Source organism: Sphaeramia orbicularis, chromosome 10 (assembly GCF_902148855.1).
Source record: "Sphaeramia orbicularis chromosome 10, fSphaOr1.1, whole genome shotgun sequence".
NCBI lineage: Eukaryota > Metazoa > Chordata > Actinopteri > Kurtiformes > Apogonidae > Sphaeramia > Sphaeramia orbicularis.
Window position 1 is genome coordinate 42,795,903 of NC_043966.1, and position 17,725 is coordinate 42,813,627.

Below are 17,725 nucleotides of genomic sequence, written 5' to 3' on the forward strand. Positions count from 1 at the left end.
AGTGTTTTTACAATCAAATATAATACATTTAATGAATCGTGCAGCTCTGGGGTTCGATTTTCTTACATAGAAATGACATTTTTGAGGAGCTGATATGAAATAAAACACTTTTTATTCACTTCAATTAGAGAATGTAACATGTTTATATGTTTCTACTGCACTGAGGTATTATCTGCTAAATATGCAATAAATACTCCCTATATGAGACAAATATCATATTAAATACATATTATTAACAATAAAACTTTCTTTTGTGCTTTTTCTTACATAGAAATAACTCTCGTAAACATTTATAGGAGTGTTTTTCTTAATCAAATATAATACGTTTAATGAATGGTGCAGCTCTGGAGTTTGATGTTCTTACAAAGAATTGACATTTTTGAGGAGCTGATATGAAATAAAACACTTTTTATTCACTTTAATTAGAGAATGTAACATGTTTATATGTTTCTACTGCACTGAGGTATTATCTAAATATACAATAAATACTCCCTATATGAGACAAATATCACATTAAATACATATTATTAACAATAAAACTTCCTTTTGTGCTTTTTGTGAAATAGAAATAACATGTAAACATTTATAGGAGTGTTTTTACAATCAAATATAATACATTTAATGAATGGTGCCGCTCTGGGGTTTGATTTTCTTACATAGAAATGACATTTTTGAGGAACTGATATGAAATAAAACACTTTTTATTCACTTTAATTAGAGAATGTAACATGTTTATATGTTTTGCACTGAGGTATTATCTGCTAAATATGCAATAAATGCTCCCTATATGAGACAAATATCATATTAAATACATATTATTAACAATAAAGCTTTCTTTTGTGCATTTTCTTACATAGAAATAACTCTCGTAAACATTTATAGGAGTGTTTTTTTTAATCAAATATAATACATTTAATGAATCATGTAGTTTTGAGGTTTGATTTTCTTACATAGAAAAGACACTTGAGGAGCTGATATGAAATAAGACCCTTTTTATTCACTTTATTAGAGAACATAACATGTTTATATGTTTCCCATGTGCATATTTGATACTGCACTGAAGTATTATCTACTAAATATGCAATAAATGCTCCTTATATGAGACAACACCACATTAAATACATATTATAAACAATATAACTTTCTTTTGTGCTTTTTGTTTCATAGAAATAACACAAACATTTATAGGAGCATTTTTTTCAGTCAGATATAATACATTTAATGAATGGTGCAGCTCTGGGGTTTGATGTTCTTACAAAGAATTGACATTTTTGAGGAACTGATATGAAATAAAACACTTTATATTCACTTTAATTAGAGAATGTAACATGTTTATATGTTTCTACTGCACTGAGGTATTATCTGAAAATGCAATAAATACTCCCATATGAGACAAATATCACATTATATACATATTATTAACAATAAAACTTCCTTTTGTGCTTTTTGTGAAATAGAAATAACATGTAAACATTTATAGGAGTGTTTTTACAATCAAATATAATACATTTAATGAATCGTGCAGCTCTGGGGTTTGATTTTCTTACATAGAAATGACACTTTTGAGGAGCTGATGTGAAATAAAACACTTTTTATTCACTTTAATTAGAGAATGTAACATGTTTATATGTTTTGCACTGAGGTATTATCTGCTAAATATGCAATAAATGCTCCCTATATGAGACAAATATCACATTAAATACATATAATAAACAATACAACTTTCTTTTGTGCATTTTCTTACATAGAAATAACACTCGTAAACATTTATAGGACTGTTTTTTTAATCTAATATAATACATTTAATGAATCGTGCAGCTCTGGGGTTTGATTTTCTTAGATAGAAATGACATTTTTGAGGAGCTGATATGAAATAAGACATTTAATTAGAGAATGTATCATGTTTATATGTTTCTCATATGCTTATTCTACACTGCACTGAGGTATTATCTGCTAAATATGCAATAAATGCTCCCTATATGAGACAAATACTACATTAAATACATATTATAAACAATAAAACTTCCCTTTGTGGATTTTGTTCAGTAGAAATAACACTTGTGAAAATTTATAGGAGTGTTTTTGTTTTGTTTTGAGTTTTTTTTTAATCTAATATAATACATTTGATGAATGGTGCAGCTCTGGCGTTTGATTTTCTTACATAGAAATGACATTTTTGAGGAACTGATATGAAATAAAACACTTTTTATTCACTTTAATTAGAGAATGTATCATGTTTATATGTTTGTCATATTCATATTCAACACTGAATAGAGCTATTATCTGCTAAATATGCAATAAATGCTCCCTATATGAGACAAACACCGCATTAAATACATATTATAAACAATACAACTTTCTTTTGTGCTTCTTGTTTCATAGAAATAACACGTAAACATTTATAGGAATGTTTTTTCAGTCAAATATAATACATTTAATGAATGGTGCAGCTCTGGCGTTTGATTTTCTTACATAGAAATGACATTTTTGAGGAACTGATATGAAATAAAACACTTTTTATTCACTTTAATTAGAGAATGTATCATGTTTATATGTTTGTCATATTCATATTCAACACTGAATAGAGCTATTATCTGCTAAATATGCAATAAATGCTCCATATATGAGACAAACACCGCATTAAATACATATTATAAACAATACAACTTTCTTTTGTGCTTCTTGTTTCATAGAAATAACACGTAAACATTTATAGGAATGTTTTTTCAGTCAAATATAATACATTTAATGAATGGTGCAGCTCTGGGGTTTGATTTTCTTACATAGAAATGACATTTTTGAGGAGCTGATATGAAATAAGACACTTTAATTAGAGAATGTAACATGTTTATGTGTTTCTCATATGCATATTCAATCCCGCATTGAGGTGTTATCTGCTAAATATGCAATGAATGCTACATATATGAGACAAATGCTACTTTAAATACATATTATAAACAATACAACTTCCTTTCATGCATTAATTTATTACATAGAAATAACACTGGTGAACATTTGATACTCTGAGCGCTTTATATTTTCCTTAAACCACAGCGTTTTCATGTTATCGTGTTTGACAGGTTGAGTTTGCGAGGTGTTCTGGTTCAGCGCTCCAGATTTCTCAACATTCTTTGTCCAATTATTTGCTCCTGAACTAACCAGAACTTGACAGCGCATTAACATATGAGCATATCAACACTTTTAAGGCACATTCTGCAGCAAATTCTTCAAGCAAATGAGTTAAAATGAATCTTTCCTGTGTTTTGGGTAAAGTTAATACATGAGTTTGTGCTTAGATACATCTAATTTGTGTAAAAAAGACATATTCTAAGCATTTTTTATATTCATAAATAGTGTATTTAATGAATTATGTAACTTGGATTTTAAATTTTCTAACAGTTTGCTTTTTTATTGCCCTAAAACCTCAACGTACCATATATTTACGCCTGTTTTGTTTAGACTGAAGTGAATTTCATTCATCTCTGAGGGGATTTCATTTGTCCTCTGGTTCAGATAAAATAAAACAAGTCTTTAATGCATTATTTACAGTTTAACAGTCATTGTCAGAGGTCGAATCAAAGCAGGTGTCCGGTTCAAGTGTTCAGTCTGTCATCCACTAAAGTGTTGCACATCTATGTTTCGAGGGCTTTTACCTCCAGTTAAGCGTCATTGATGCGTTTCGAGGAGCGCTCCAGATCTCTCTGCATTCTTTTTCCAATTATTTGTGATTGAACTAAGCTTAACTTGACAGTACATTAACATAATAACAGCGCATTAACACATGATGCTCATTCTGCACCGAAAACCATAAGAAAATGTACTGAAAATGAATGTTTTTAAAGCTTTTTCTTACTATGAAAATGTTCAAGAGCCAAGACAGTAACGTGGGATCAAATAATACAACATTTACTATTATTCATGAGCATTTTAGCCTTCAAAAAGTCATATATTTTATGAACAGCATGACGTTTAAGGACTCTGACCTTTTTTATTTACTTTTAACATCAGGAGAATATACATTCATACGTCTTTTGTCTCCATTTAATCACCTTTTAACAGTTTGTGAGCAGTTGTGGTCCAATACACTGGTATTTTCTGCATTCTTTTTTTCCAGTTATTTGTGATTGAACTAAGCTTAACTTGACAGTACGTTACATAATAACAGTGTATCAACACACACACCGGTCATTCTGCACTGAAAACCATTAGAAAATGTACTGAAAATGAATCTTTTTAAAGCTTTTTCTTACTATGAAAATGTTCAAGAGCAAAAACAGTAACTTGGGATCAAATAATGCATTTACTATTATTCATGAGCATTTTAGCCTTCAAAAAGTCATATTTTATGAACAGTATGACTTTTAAGGAGTCTGACCCTTTTTATTTACTTTTAACATCAGGAGAAACGTCTTTTGTCTCCATTTAATCACCTTTTAACAGTTTGTGAGCAGTTGCGGTCCAATACACTGATATTTTCTGCATTCTTTTTCCAATTATTGGTGATTGAACTAAGCTTAACTTAGCATAACAACAGCACATCAACACACACACTGCTCGTTCTGCACTGAAAACCATTAAAAAATGTACTGAAAATGAATGTTTTTAATGCTTTTCTTACTATGAAAATGTTCAACAGTAACTTGGGATCAAATAATACAAGATTTACTGTTATTCATGAGCATTTTAGCCTTCAAAAAGTCATATATTTTATGAACAGCATGACTTTGAAGGACTCTGACCCTTTTTATTCACCTTTAACATCGGGAGAATATACATTCATACGTCTTTTGTCTCCATTTAATCATCTTTTAACAGTTTGTGAGCAGTTGTGGTCCAATACACTGGTATTTTCTGCATTCTTTTTTCCAGTTATTTGCGTTTTAACTAAGCTTAACTTGACAGTACGTTAACATAACAGTACATCAACACACACGCTGCTCATTCTGCACCGAAAACCATTAGAAAATGTACTGAAAATGAATGTTTTTTAATGCTTTTCTTACTATGAAAATGTTCAAGAGCAAAAACAGTAACTTGGGATCAAATAATACATTTACTATTATTCATGAGCATTTTAGCCTTCAAAAAGTCATATATTTTATGAACAGCATGACTTTTAAGGACTCTGACCCTTTTTATTTACTTTTAACATCAGGAGAAACGTCTTTTGTCTCCATTTAATCACCTTTCAACAGTTTGTGAGCAGTTGCAGTCCAATACACTGATATTTTCTGCATTCGTTTTTCCAGGTATTTGTCATTAAACTAAGCTTAACTTGACAGTACGTTAACATAACAGCACATCAACACACACGCTGCTCATTCTGCATGGAAAACCATTAGAAAATGTACTGAAAATGAATGTTTTTAATGCTTTTTCTTACTATGAAAATGTTCAAAGAGCAAAGACAGTAACTTGGCATCAAATAATACAACATTTACTATTATTCGTGAGTATTTTAGCCTTTAAAAAGTCATATATTTTATGAATAGCATGACTTTGACGGACTCTGACCCTTTTTTATTTACCTTTAACCTCCTCAGACCCAGTTTTGGGTTTTCTGTCCACATTTGTGGACAAGAGTTTCACAACTTTATACAAAAAAAAAAGAAAAGAAAAGAAAAGAAAACTGTCTACCAGAAAGGACATTCCATAAAAATTAAAAAAACAATTGCATCTGAAAAAACTGTTGCATCATGATGTTTCCAATATAGGAACTTATTAATTAAAAAACAAAATAAGCTTGTACTGTGCTGACATTTCCTGGGTCTTTGGAGGTTAACATCATGATATTATACATTCATATGTCTTTTATCTCCATTTAATCACCTTTTTACCAGTTTGTGAGCAGTTGCGGTCTAATACCCTGATCTTTTCCGCATTCTTTTTTCCAGTTATTTGTGATTGAACTAAATGGAACCTGGTGGCGCATTAAGGTAAAAGCATAGCAAACACATTTAATGCACATTCTGCATCAATTAGCAAATGTTCTGGAAAAATGAGTCCTTCCTGTATCTGTGGAACTGTGAATTTAATACCTAGAGGAGACAATTGGGGGGGGGGTGTTAAATGAATGTTTAGGCTGTCAAATGAACCTGAACATAGAGAAATTGATGCATCTGCTCCCAAGATCTAACAAGTCTTGAAAAGGGAGGTATTCTGAAACTAAATGCAACATATAATTAGTAGGAAGGTTTTTCGAATAACTGATCCAGTTTTAATGAGTGCATCATCCCACCTGACTCCACCCCTACCTTACAAAGAATAATAGATAAATCATAAAAAATTAACCTCCTGAGACCCAGGAAATGTCAGCAAAGTACAAGCTTTTTTTTTTTTTTTTTTTTTTTTTTAAGTAAATAAGTGCCTATTTTGGAAACATCATGATGTAACAGTTTTTTTCAGATGCAGTTTTTTTTTTATTTTATGGAATGTCCTTTGTGGTGGACAGTTTCCTTTTCTTTTTTTTTGTATAAAGTTGTGAAACTCTTGTCCACAAATATGGACAGAAAATAAAAATTAATACCTAGAGGAGACAACTGGGGGGGTTTAAATGAATGTTTAGGCTGTCAAATGAACCTGAACATAGAGAAATTGATGCATCTGCTCCCAAGATCTAACAAGTATCATTGAAAAGGGAGGTATTCTGAAACTAAACGCAACATATGATTAGTAGGAAGGTTAATAATAAGTAGTTTATTCCCAGATTTTTCCAATAATTTATCCAGTTTTAATGAGTGCATCATCCCACCTGACTCCACCCCTACCTTACAAATAATAATAATAATAGATAAATCATAAAAATTTAACCTTCTGAGACCCAGGAAATGTCAGCAAAGTACAAGCTTTTTTTTTTTTTTTTTTTTTTTTTTTTAAGTAAATAAGTGCCTATTTTGGAAACATCATGATGTAACAGTTTTTTTCAGATGCAGTTTTTTTTATTTTATTTTATGGAATGTCCTTTGTGGTTTCCTTTTCTTTTTTTTTTTTTGTATAAAGTTGTGAAACTCTTGTCCACAAATATGGACAGAAAATAAAAATTAATACCTAGAGGAGACAACTGGGGGGGTTTAAATGAATGTTTAGGCTGTCAAATGAACCTGAACATAGAGAAATTGATGCATCTGCTCCCAAGATCTAACAAGTATTATTGAAAAGGGAGGTATACTGAAACTAAACGCAACATATAATTAGTAAGAAAAGTTAATAATAAATAGTTCATTCCCAGGTTTTTCCAATAATTTATCCAGTTTTAATGAGTGCATCATCCCACCTGACTCCACCCCTACCTCACAAACAATGCAAAATAAATCATAATAAATATAATAATAAAAAAATCAAATCAAACATGTACACCCATCAGTAAAATTGGGGTTGGTTGCTGTTGAAATCCACACTCTCCATCTTCCCTTTCTCCACCCTGCTTTTATGTGTGTGCGTCATTTGGCTCCACCACCTGTTGCAAGAGGAAACCTGAGGTGAGGCTTCCGGTGAGGCCACGCACTGTCAGGTTTCAGGTCCGACTCCTGTGGGTGTCACCTGCATGGAAAAGGAAGGATAGATAGATAGATAGATAGATAGATAGATAGATAGATAGATAGATAGATAGATAGATAGATAGATAGATAGATAGATAGATGTAGGGGGGTTCTTGTGGATTATCTGACATATATATTATTGGATATAAAGGTGTTGCTGTACCTTGGTGCGCTCCTCCTCCCTCCATCGTTCCATCCATCTCTTCTGTCCTGTTTCTTTTTCTTCCGATCCTTTTCCTACCTGCAAAAAAAACCGCACGCACGCACACGCGCACGCACGCACACACACACTAAAAGAAAAGAAAAATGAGCCGCATAAGCCTCTGATTGACTGATTTCCCACCTCCTTCTCCTTCTCTCTCTTTCTCTTGCAGCCCGTCTGACTGCAGCACTCTTGAATAATAACTCCCTCTCCTCCTCCTCTCTCTCTCTTTCTCTCTCTCTCCTATTTAAAATGCCGCTCACAGGCGCGCTCCCGTGCCCGGTGTTAAGCACACACACTCTCTCTCTCTCTCTCTCTCTCTCTCCAATCGGACCGCGGGGACGCGCTCTTTCCGTGTCGCGCAAGTCAAGCCCAATGCGACGATTTGGCAGGTAACGCTTAAGGGAAGGAGGGGGGGGGGCAAATCCTTTATCCCTATCACACCACAAACACGCTCTTCTATAAAAAAAAATAGATAAATAAATAAAATAAATAAATAAATAAAAACACCAGCTTTGATCTTGATCTCCCTTTGGAGGTTACGCACAAAGCTGGGGAGGCAAATATAACAGGTGAGACTCCCAGAATCCTTGTTTGTAAAATTTTAGGATGTGATAGATAATTAGGGAAGGGGGGGGGGTGTTAATAAAGTGTTAGAGATGCAGCCGCGGAATAAAAAGGAATGGAATGGAAAGGAAAGTGCGCGGCGCTCAAAATAACGGGTCTGTTTCAAGGTCTGGCGTTTTTTTTTTTCGATCCATGTGAGAGACCCCCCTCCTTCCCGTCTCTCTCTCTCTCTCTCTCTCAACCCACCTCCCTCCCTCCCTCCCTCTCTCTCTCTCTCTCTCTCTCTCTCTCTACATCTCTGCATTCTCCTCTTTTAGTCGTGTGGGAAGCTTCAGTGAATGCGGCTGCAGAAGGAAGCCAGCAGACTTACGCGCCTGACACGGATACTGTTCTGTCTTTAACGGGAGGGAAAAAAAAACCAACTCATTTCCTTCTGTTTTCAACTCAGTTTTACCCGTTTTCAATCTTTGCATCAAGTGGATTTCATCCCCTTCTTCTTCTTCTTCTTCTTTTTTTTTTTCCTATGTGTGCCTGTTTTGGCTTCATAAAAAAAAACAACAACTAAAAAAACAGAAATCGTTTCCAAAGTTTCCTTTCTGCTTTTTTTTTTTTTTTGTATTTTTTTATTTTGGAGCGGTTGGAATTTAAAAAGAGAGACAGGAAGAGAGAGAAAGCGCCGGAGTTTCCAGCTCCTCACTTGCACCGCAGCGGACTAAAGGCTGAATAACTGCATTATTCATTTTTACGCACCGGTTTCTGTTGTCCGGACTTGTCTCTCTTGTTTCTCTCTGTGCTTTCCGTTTTTTTTGGACGTTGTGACAGGAGCCTCCATATCACCATAATCATTTTTTATCTTTTTTTATATATATATATATATATATATTATTGTTATTAATTCCAGTAACCCCCTCTCTGCTTGGATGGAAGCTGAAATAAAAAAGCAGCCTCCTCTTTCTGCCGCTGCCTCCGAATAAAACCAAAAAATGTTAGTTTGGAAGAATAAATGAGGGGGTCAAAGCAAAAGGACTGGATTTATATTTATGCTGCAAATGGAAAATAACACACACGCACACACACACATAGGAGGGAGCGTTTTTTTTGTTTTGTTTTGTTTTTTTTACCCTGTGAAGCATTAAACCCTGGTGCGCAACTTCACCCTCCGGATCGCTTCTAAAACAGACCAGTATTTATTCACTGGATCTAATCGGAGGCTTTTGCTGAACCCGGGTTGAGCTCAAGACAAGCCACCCCCCCCCCCTCCTCCTCCTCCTCCCATCTCTCTCTCTCTCTCTCTTTTCTCCTTACCCCTTTTTCTCTCATCCTCACATATCCATCATCCCGGTCTTTTCCTCCTCAGCAAAACTCCCAAGAATGACGGACTTATTCCACCGCATCACCGGCCGACTTGCGCCTTTTTTCACGCCTTGGAGTCGCCTGACGCGCTGTCAAGATCTTTAAAAAAAAAAAAAAAAAAAATTGTCTTGCTTCTCCCTTCTTTCTGTCTCTCCTCATCTCTTTTTTTTTATCGTCACCAAATGAATGCTCTCCCATGGAGGTAGTACAACCACCTTGGGGACCGAACGACCAGAGGGGTGATTTTTCCAAGCAAGAGGAACCCGTCAGTAAGAGACGCATCGGGTGAAATCGGAGCCACCCCCCCTCCCCTCCCCTCCCTCCCCCCTCACCCCCCACCCTACCACTACCACCACTACCACCACCATCATTACACCATTACCATCCCTCTTCTGGCTCCTTCTCCCCCACCCCCTCACCCCCTCAACCCACCTTGGTTTGCCTCAGCTGTGGTTGTTGGACCCAAAAGCCTACATGGGGAAATAAAGGGGGGACCGGTGGAACCTTGTTGCGCCCCCCCTCTGGAACTGGAACTGTCTGCGTTCTACTTGAGCTGGGAGAACTGTTTGCGCACGTCTCCATCCATGTCTCACCAACGCTGCCCCGTGTCTCCAGAGGGAGCCGCATTTACCACCACCTCAGCTTTGGGTAAGTCCCATCCACATTAAAAAAAAAAAAAAAAAAAAAAAAAAAAAAAAAGCAGGGTTCAACAATAATTTTTAGATTAAAAAAAAAAAAAAAAGAAAAAAAAAAAAATCACTTCCTTTTTATTCTAAAAATTGTGCGTTAGACATGTGTGGCCATCAGTATGTCAGCAATGGGCATAGTCCCAATTCATCCTCTTCCCCTTGCTTTCACAGTTGCTTTTCTAAAAAAAATAAATAAATACTTGTATGTGCAGCTCAGTGTTGCTGCTCTTGCTTCAAACAAGAGTCCATGAGAAAAGAACCAAAAAAAAAAAAAAAAAAAAAAAGCAGTGTTCAACAATAATTTATAGATAAAAATAAACCAAAAAAAATCACTTCCTTTTTATTCTAAAAATTGTGCGTTAGACATGTGTGCCCATCAATATGTCAGCAATGGGCATAGTCCCAATTCATCCTCTTCCCCTTGCTCTCACAGTTGCTTTCCTAAAAAAAAAAAAAAATAAAAAAAAATAAAAAAATACTTGAATGTGCTGCTCAGTGTTGCTGCTCTGGGCTTCAAACAAGAGTCCATGAGAAAAGAACCAAAAAAAAAAAAAAAACAGGAAAAAAAAACAAAAAAAAAAAAACAGTGTTTAACAGTAATCTATAGATAAAAATAAAAAACAAATCACTTCCTTTTTATTCTAAAAATTGTGTGTTAGACATGTGTGCCCATCAATATGTCAGCAATGGGCACAGTCCCAATTCATCCTCTTCCCCTTGCTCTCACAGTTGCTTTTCTAAAAAAAAAAAAAAAAAAAAAAAAAAATTACTTGAATGTGCTGCTCAGTGTTCCTGCTCTGGGCTTCAAACAAGAGTCCATGAGAAAAGAACCAAAAAAAAACAACAAAAAAAAGAACTGCAGCCTTTTGACTTTGATTATGTGAAAACGCTGAAAGGGGAAGAATTAAATAATAGTGCTGCTGTCTCAGATATCCCCATAAAGATGCTTTGCGCATTACAAATCTGAGTGTAATGCACCGATGTTTATCAGTTTATACGTTTTAAGTCATTTCTATAATATCTGATGTCACCTGCTGTAGTTAGAAGTAAGAATATGAGCTGTTTTAACGGTTCTGGAGAATCACTGTTAAAGCCAACGCCGCTGAAGCAATCATTTCAAGAAGTGAAAATGTCATTAAAGTCCACATGGGTGCGACGATGCAGATGTGATGTTGTTGTAGATGAATTAATACTTGATATTTAATGTGTTTTTTAAGTGGAAAAAGTGCTAAAATGAACAAGAGTTTGATTTGACAGTGTAATAATTAATATCCATATTGCATTTTCATGGAGTGCATTATGTTTGTGTGTATGTGCATGAATGGATTGTCGGGCTGTTTTTGCACACATGTATGACCGTGTGTGCGTTTGTGCATGCGCCTGTCTCTTTTTTTTTCTCTCTCTCTCCAAAGGTTACTAAATGGTTTTCTGGGAGAGGATCTCTAACCGGCGAGATGCTGCTTGTACTTCTGCTGGCAGCCTTTTCTTCCTCCATCTCCGGCTCCCTCTCCTCCTCCCTGTCCTCTCCCTCTGTGTCCGACGGACCCCCGATGGCCGACCCTGCCTCTTCGGAGCTGATGGCGGAGACTTGCAGCGCCTGTTCCTGCATGTCGGTGGAAAACGTGCTGTACGTCAACTGCGAGAAGGTCACAGTCTACCGGCCCACGCAGCTCATACCACCGGCCTCATCCTTGTACCACCTCAACTTCCAGAACAATCTCCTGAACATACTTTATCCAAACTCGTTCCTCAACTTCTCGCACGCTGTGTCGCTGCAGCTGGGGAACAATAACCTCCAGAACATTGAAGGCGGGGCATTTATGGGCATGAGTGCGTTGAAACAGCTGCACCTGAACAATAATGAGTTAAAAGTGCTACGTGCAGACACTTTCCAAGGGGTAGAAAACTTGGAATACCTCCAGGCTGACTACAACCTGATAAAATACATCGAAAAAGGAGCCTTTAATAAACTGCATAAGCTAAAAGTGCTAATCTTAAATGATAATCTCATACAGGCTCTCCCTGACAACATATTTCGCTTTGCCTCGCTGACACACCTGGACATAAGGGGGAACAGGATCCAGAAACTCCCGTATTTAGGGGTTCTGGAACACATAGGTCGCATCGTAGAGCTGCAGCTGGACGACAACCCCTGGAACTGTACCTGTGACTTGGCACCGCTCAAGGCGTGGCTTGAAAACATGCCCTATAATATTTTTATCGGCGAGGCTGTATGTGAAACACCCAGTGACTTGTACGGGAGGCTCTTGAAAGAAACAAACAAACAGGAGCTTTGTCCCATGGGAACAGGAAGTGATTTTGATGTCAGGATGCCGCCAGTGCCGGGTGAAAATGGGCACTCTGACATGTTGACCACCACCACAGCTCCGGTGGCCACAAAATCACCAAAAACCACTAACTCATCTAAAATTTATGGTAACGGTATCGTGGCCGGTATACCCCCTGTTGGAGGAAATAGCCAAATCATTTTCATGCCGACACGGACCCCACCATTGTTATGCCCTCAGCCCTGCAGCTGTAAAGCCCACCCCTCTGACTTTGGTATAAGCGTCAGCTGTCAGGAGAGGAATATTAAAAATCTGGCTGATCTCAAGCCCAGACCCCCGAATGCTAAGAAACTTCACCTGAGTGGGAATTACATCCGTGACATAAGCCCAGGTGATTTCCAGGGTTTTGAGGGATTAGATTTGCTTCATCTGGGCAGTAATCAAATTGTGACAGTCCAGAAAGGTGTATTTGCAAACCTGACTAACTTGAGGAGGCTTTATTTGAACGGAAACCAGCTCGAGCAGTTACACCCAGAGATGTTTTTGGGCCTCGCCAACCTACAGTACCTATATCTGGAATACAATGCCATAAAAGAAATTTTAGCGGGCACGTTCGACTCCATGCCGAACCTACAACTTCTGTATCTCAACAACAACGTTCTGCGGAGTCTCCCCGCCTATGTATTCGCAGGTGTCTCTTTAGCAAGACTGAACCTGAAAAACAACCACTTCATGACCCTACCAGTGAGTGGTGTCTTAGACCAGCTGCAGTCATTGACCCAAATAGACCTGGAAGGGAACCCATGGGAGTGTTCCTGTGATCTGGTCGCCCTCAAACTCTGGCTTGAGAAGCTAAGTGATGGAGTGGCTGCCAGAGAGGTGAAATGCGCCTCCCCTGTGCAGTTTTCCAACACTGAATTGCGGCAGTTGAAAAATGAGATCCTATGTCCTAAGCTTGTTCCTAGGCCGCCGTTTATTCTCACCAGCGCCACCCCCGTTTTGACCTCGGTGTCACCTGCTGGAGTTGACAAAGCCCCACCAGGAGGACCTGTGCCCCTCTCGATAATGATCCTCAGCATCCTTGTCGTGCTCATCCTTACCGTGTTCGTGGCTTTCTGCCTTCTGGTCTTTGTCCTGAGGCGGAATAAGAAACCGGTGGGCCGGCAGGAAGGGCTGGGGAATCAAGAGTGCGGCTCCATGTCACTCCAACTCCGCCGGCACAGCCACAAATCCGGCAAAAAAGGCTCCATCCCGGGAGACGACTTGGGAGGTGAAACGTTCATCCCCCAGACCATCGAGCACATCGGCAAGAGCCATACCTGCGGGATCGGACGCTCGTCGGACATGGACGCCGGGTTCAAGTTCGCGGACTCGCAGAGGCAGAAGATCATCCTCCGAAACAGCGCAGACAAGGATAAAGACTCACTTTCGACCCTGGAGCGCAACAAACGCCTCAGCACCATCGACGAACTAGAGGAGTTCCTTCCCCACAGAGAGCCCAGCATGTTCATCCAGAATTTCCTGGACAGCAAAAGAGATTTCAACAGTATAGGGATGGGAGGGTACGAGATCCGTTACCCGGAGAAAACTCTGGATAAAAAGATGAAGAAGTCGTCGCTCATAGGAGGGAACCACAGTAAGATTGTGGTGGAGCAGAGAAAAAGTGAGTATTACGAGCTAAAAGCCAAGCTCCAAGGAACGCCTGATTACCTGCAGGTGCTAGAGGAGCAGACTGCACTGAGCAAAATGTAGGGATTGTTATCTTTGATTTAGTCCATTGATTACACACATACACAACAACGTCCGTCAGACACACACATATACACACATACATACATACATACACATACAGGCAGACAGAAAGCCAAACACATCTGCCTTTCTCTGCCCCCCCCCCCCCCCCCCCCTACTCCTCGAGCCACACAGCAATCCTTCACCCCCTCCAGATCTCTCGCTTCTTTCTGTCTTTATCTCTGCAACCACACACATACAAACACTCCCACACACACATCACACACACACACACACACAGATACAGCAAAAAAAAAGTGCCTTCTGGAAATCCTTAATGACCAATGCAGAGATGGACAAAATGGCTCCACACTACAAAGCTATTACTAGAATCAGCGTGGATGTATTTCACAGTAAAAGACCTTTTGGATTATCCATGCCACCACCAATCCCACACACATACGACAGGACAGGACAGGACAGGACACCCTAAAAAGCAACCAGACAGTCATAGTATTTTTGCTGCTATTGAAAAAGGGTACTTACCTTCTCTTTGTTTTTTTTTTTTTTGTTTTTTTTTTGTTCCTCCTCCTCTTTCTTTCTGTCTTTCTTTCTTTCTCTCTTTTTCTTTCCTTTCATTTGATTTTTTTTTTTTTTTTTTTTTTTACAACCAAATCAAAGGGTCTTGAAAACTGTGCTTGAGAATATACCTCGCCATCTTCAACCCTGGTTTTAAAACCGAGAGAAAACTTTTTAATTTTTTTTTTTTTTTTTTTTTTGCTCCAGTTGTATCCTGAATCTGCTCATTATGGGATGAGATCAACACAGCGAGTGACTCAATGGATACTACTTTGATTTTTTAAATTTTTTTTTCAAATTTCATGGGATATCAGTTTGTTCTTGGGGATGCTCTCTGGAGTCGTCTTCAGACTTCTTTTGCCATCTTGTCTGGATTATACATCCGGAGCAGTACATCTGCTCTTTGCTGGGAGGTTATACTTTAAAAAAAAGGAAAAACAAACAAACAAACAAACAAACAAAAAAAAAACCGGCTCCTTTCGGTTTTCTATTCAAAGGGAATAAGGCACTGCAAAACTCTTTTTCGTGGGGAATGATTTCATGACTTGTTTTCTTTGTGTAAAGAGCCATGTTAAATATAGTGTCTTCTGAATGGAGTTGTGTTTCTCTTCAAATTGCTACTTAACTGTATGTTTTTGGGTGAAATATAACAGCACATTCACTTGTCAGAGGATGTTGTTTCTGAAAAAAAAGCAAAAAAAAAAAGGAAAAAAAACAAAAACAAAAAACAAAACAACCCAAGGAAAAAATTTTACAAAGCTGCTTGCCATGTAAGCGTAACCTGGAATTTATTTTGTAAGTCTTACATTATTTGTATCTGTGGGACTGGTTTGTAAATTACAAGGAAAAGACCAACATCCATACAGACACACATACACATAACACTGGATGGAACATCAACAGTAAGAGACTTCAACCCAGATTTACCAAGCGCTAACGGAATTCAATCGGTGATCCAACCCCCCCACCCACCCCACCCACCTCTCTTGTCAGCTCTCAATTCGTAGTAAAAAAAAGAAATTAACAACATAGTTACTTTATTTTTCTATACAGGATTATTTAAAGAGTTATCGGTATTATTTAAAGAGAATAATACGCAAAGAGTGTGAAGGACTTGATAGAACGATGCATCTAAAATCTTAATTCAGGCCACCAGAAGTGACTGTTTAGTTTGATTGGAGGGTTTGTGTTGCTCTCAGTTTACCGGAGAACTCTACCCGCTGGTGTGAACGGCCAACGGAGGGTTGTGAAATGTGATCTGTGATGTTTCCTTTGTTTTCTTTTTTTTTTTCCCCTGTTTTTTTTTTTTTTTTTTTTTTAATTTATTTATTTCAATTTTTTTTTTTTTTTTTTTTATTGTGTCGCACGACAAGCCGAGGCCTGATAAGAGTCTGTGATGTTTTCGAGCAGTTTTTTTTCCTTATTCTTATATCTCCCACAGTATCTTGTTAAAGGTTTTCTTATTAACATTATGCAACCAAAATAAATGTGCATTAAACTTGATATGGTTCTGGAATTGGTTGGGAACCGGGTAGGGGTGGGGGTGGGTGTGGGGGTAGGGGATACGTGCGAGATGCATTTGCGGAGAAATCGTGAGCTCTAAATTGTTCTACAGAATCATATCATAAAACAACCATGTGCAATATTAGTAAAACAAATGCTCAGTCATGATGGCTTCAGATAATTTTTCTTTAATTTATTTAGTTTGAGGTTATATTGTCAAGGCAGGTTTCAAAAAAAAAAAAAAAAAAATTCTGTTATCAACTTAACTCTACCCGGTCCTTATTTAAAAAGTATTGTTAAGTTAAAATTATGAGTGTTTATTGACATTACAAATGAATAGAATGTATCTTGGAAAGTATAATAAATACAATTTTCTATCGGTCATAAATCTCCTGTATATTGGTTAATTTTCTCTTGTATAATCATGTTGAAATCAAGGTATTAAAATCAGCACCTATTTGCATTTGTGTCCCCCTATTTCTTTTTTTTAGTTCACGTCCTCTCTGAGCTCCGCTGCAACTCCGAGCTCTGCTTTCAGGTTGTTTTTTTTTTTTTTTTTTTTTCTCACACAGAAGGACAAGTTGGATCGTCTGACAGCTCAGTGTTGGACACACGACAACTCCACTGACAGAATGTTGTACTTGTTTTGTTCGTGTCCAAACACTGGGTGGCTTCAAAGCGTAGTATGTGTGCGTTTGCTTATTTTGTTCGGTTTTTGTGGGAATCTGACTTGGAAATGCTAAGAAGCTGCTGCTGTTGCTGCTGCTTGTTGCGCTTAAGGCCATAAAACCATTCAAGGTTGAAAGAAAAAGAAAAAACATGCCTCGGGTTTTTGCAACTGGTACTGGTTTCATCCTTTTTTTTTTTTTTTTTGGAGCTTATTTTTAGTTACTTTTAAGCTTGTGAATGGAACCTTAACCTGGTTTAAGGTTAGACTTAGCCTTATTACACAAGGAGTGTACCGCTAATACCAACACAACCTAAATAACATGAGTTTCAATGTGTTTCAATTGTAACCCTGATCTTAATCCGAACCCTAAACTAACCCTGGTTCTAACGCTAGGGTTGGGTTTAGGGTTCGGGTTTGTCTTACATGACGAGATGTGTCCTGCCAATGTTATGTGACTGTAACACAACCTTAAATACATGAATTTAACCCCATTCCCAGCCCTAACCCTAAAGTGGGTCACCGGTATCCTCATGGGTGTTAATTAACGTGAATAACAAAACTAAGGGAATTCACAAAAACGATATTTTATGATGTTTTTGTCCCTC

General features: G+C 37.5%; 1 protein-coding gene across 2 annotated transcripts; it reads left to right on the forward strand.

Moving 5' to 3' along the window:
* Positions 1-10,028: 10,028 nt before the first annotated feature.
* slitrk4 (SLIT and NTRK-like family, member 4) lies at positions 10,029-16,450 on the forward strand. 2 transcript variants are annotated; one of them, XM_030146142.1, is made up of 3 exons: positions 10,029-10,308; positions 11,762-14,300; positions 15,050-16,450. In XM_030146142.1, the coding sequence occupies exons 2-3, from the start codon at positions 11,804-11,806 to the stop codon at positions 15,055-15,057; spliced, it is 2,505 nt and encodes an 834-aa protein (XP_030002002.1). In that variant the 5' UTR covers positions 10,029-10,308; positions 11,762-11,803; the 3' UTR covers positions 15,058-16,450. The 2 variants fall into 2 exon arrangements, with proteins under 2 accessions (XP_030002002.1, XP_030002001.1); XM_030146141.1 differs by having other exon boundaries at positions 11,762-16,450.
* Positions 16,451-17,725: the final 1,275 nt, after the last annotated feature.

Coding starts and splice junctions, on each gene's coding strand:
- slitrk4 (XM_030146141.1), top strand. CDS start 11,804: ATGCTGCTTGTACTTCTGCTGGCAGCCTTTTCTTCCTCCATCTCCGGC.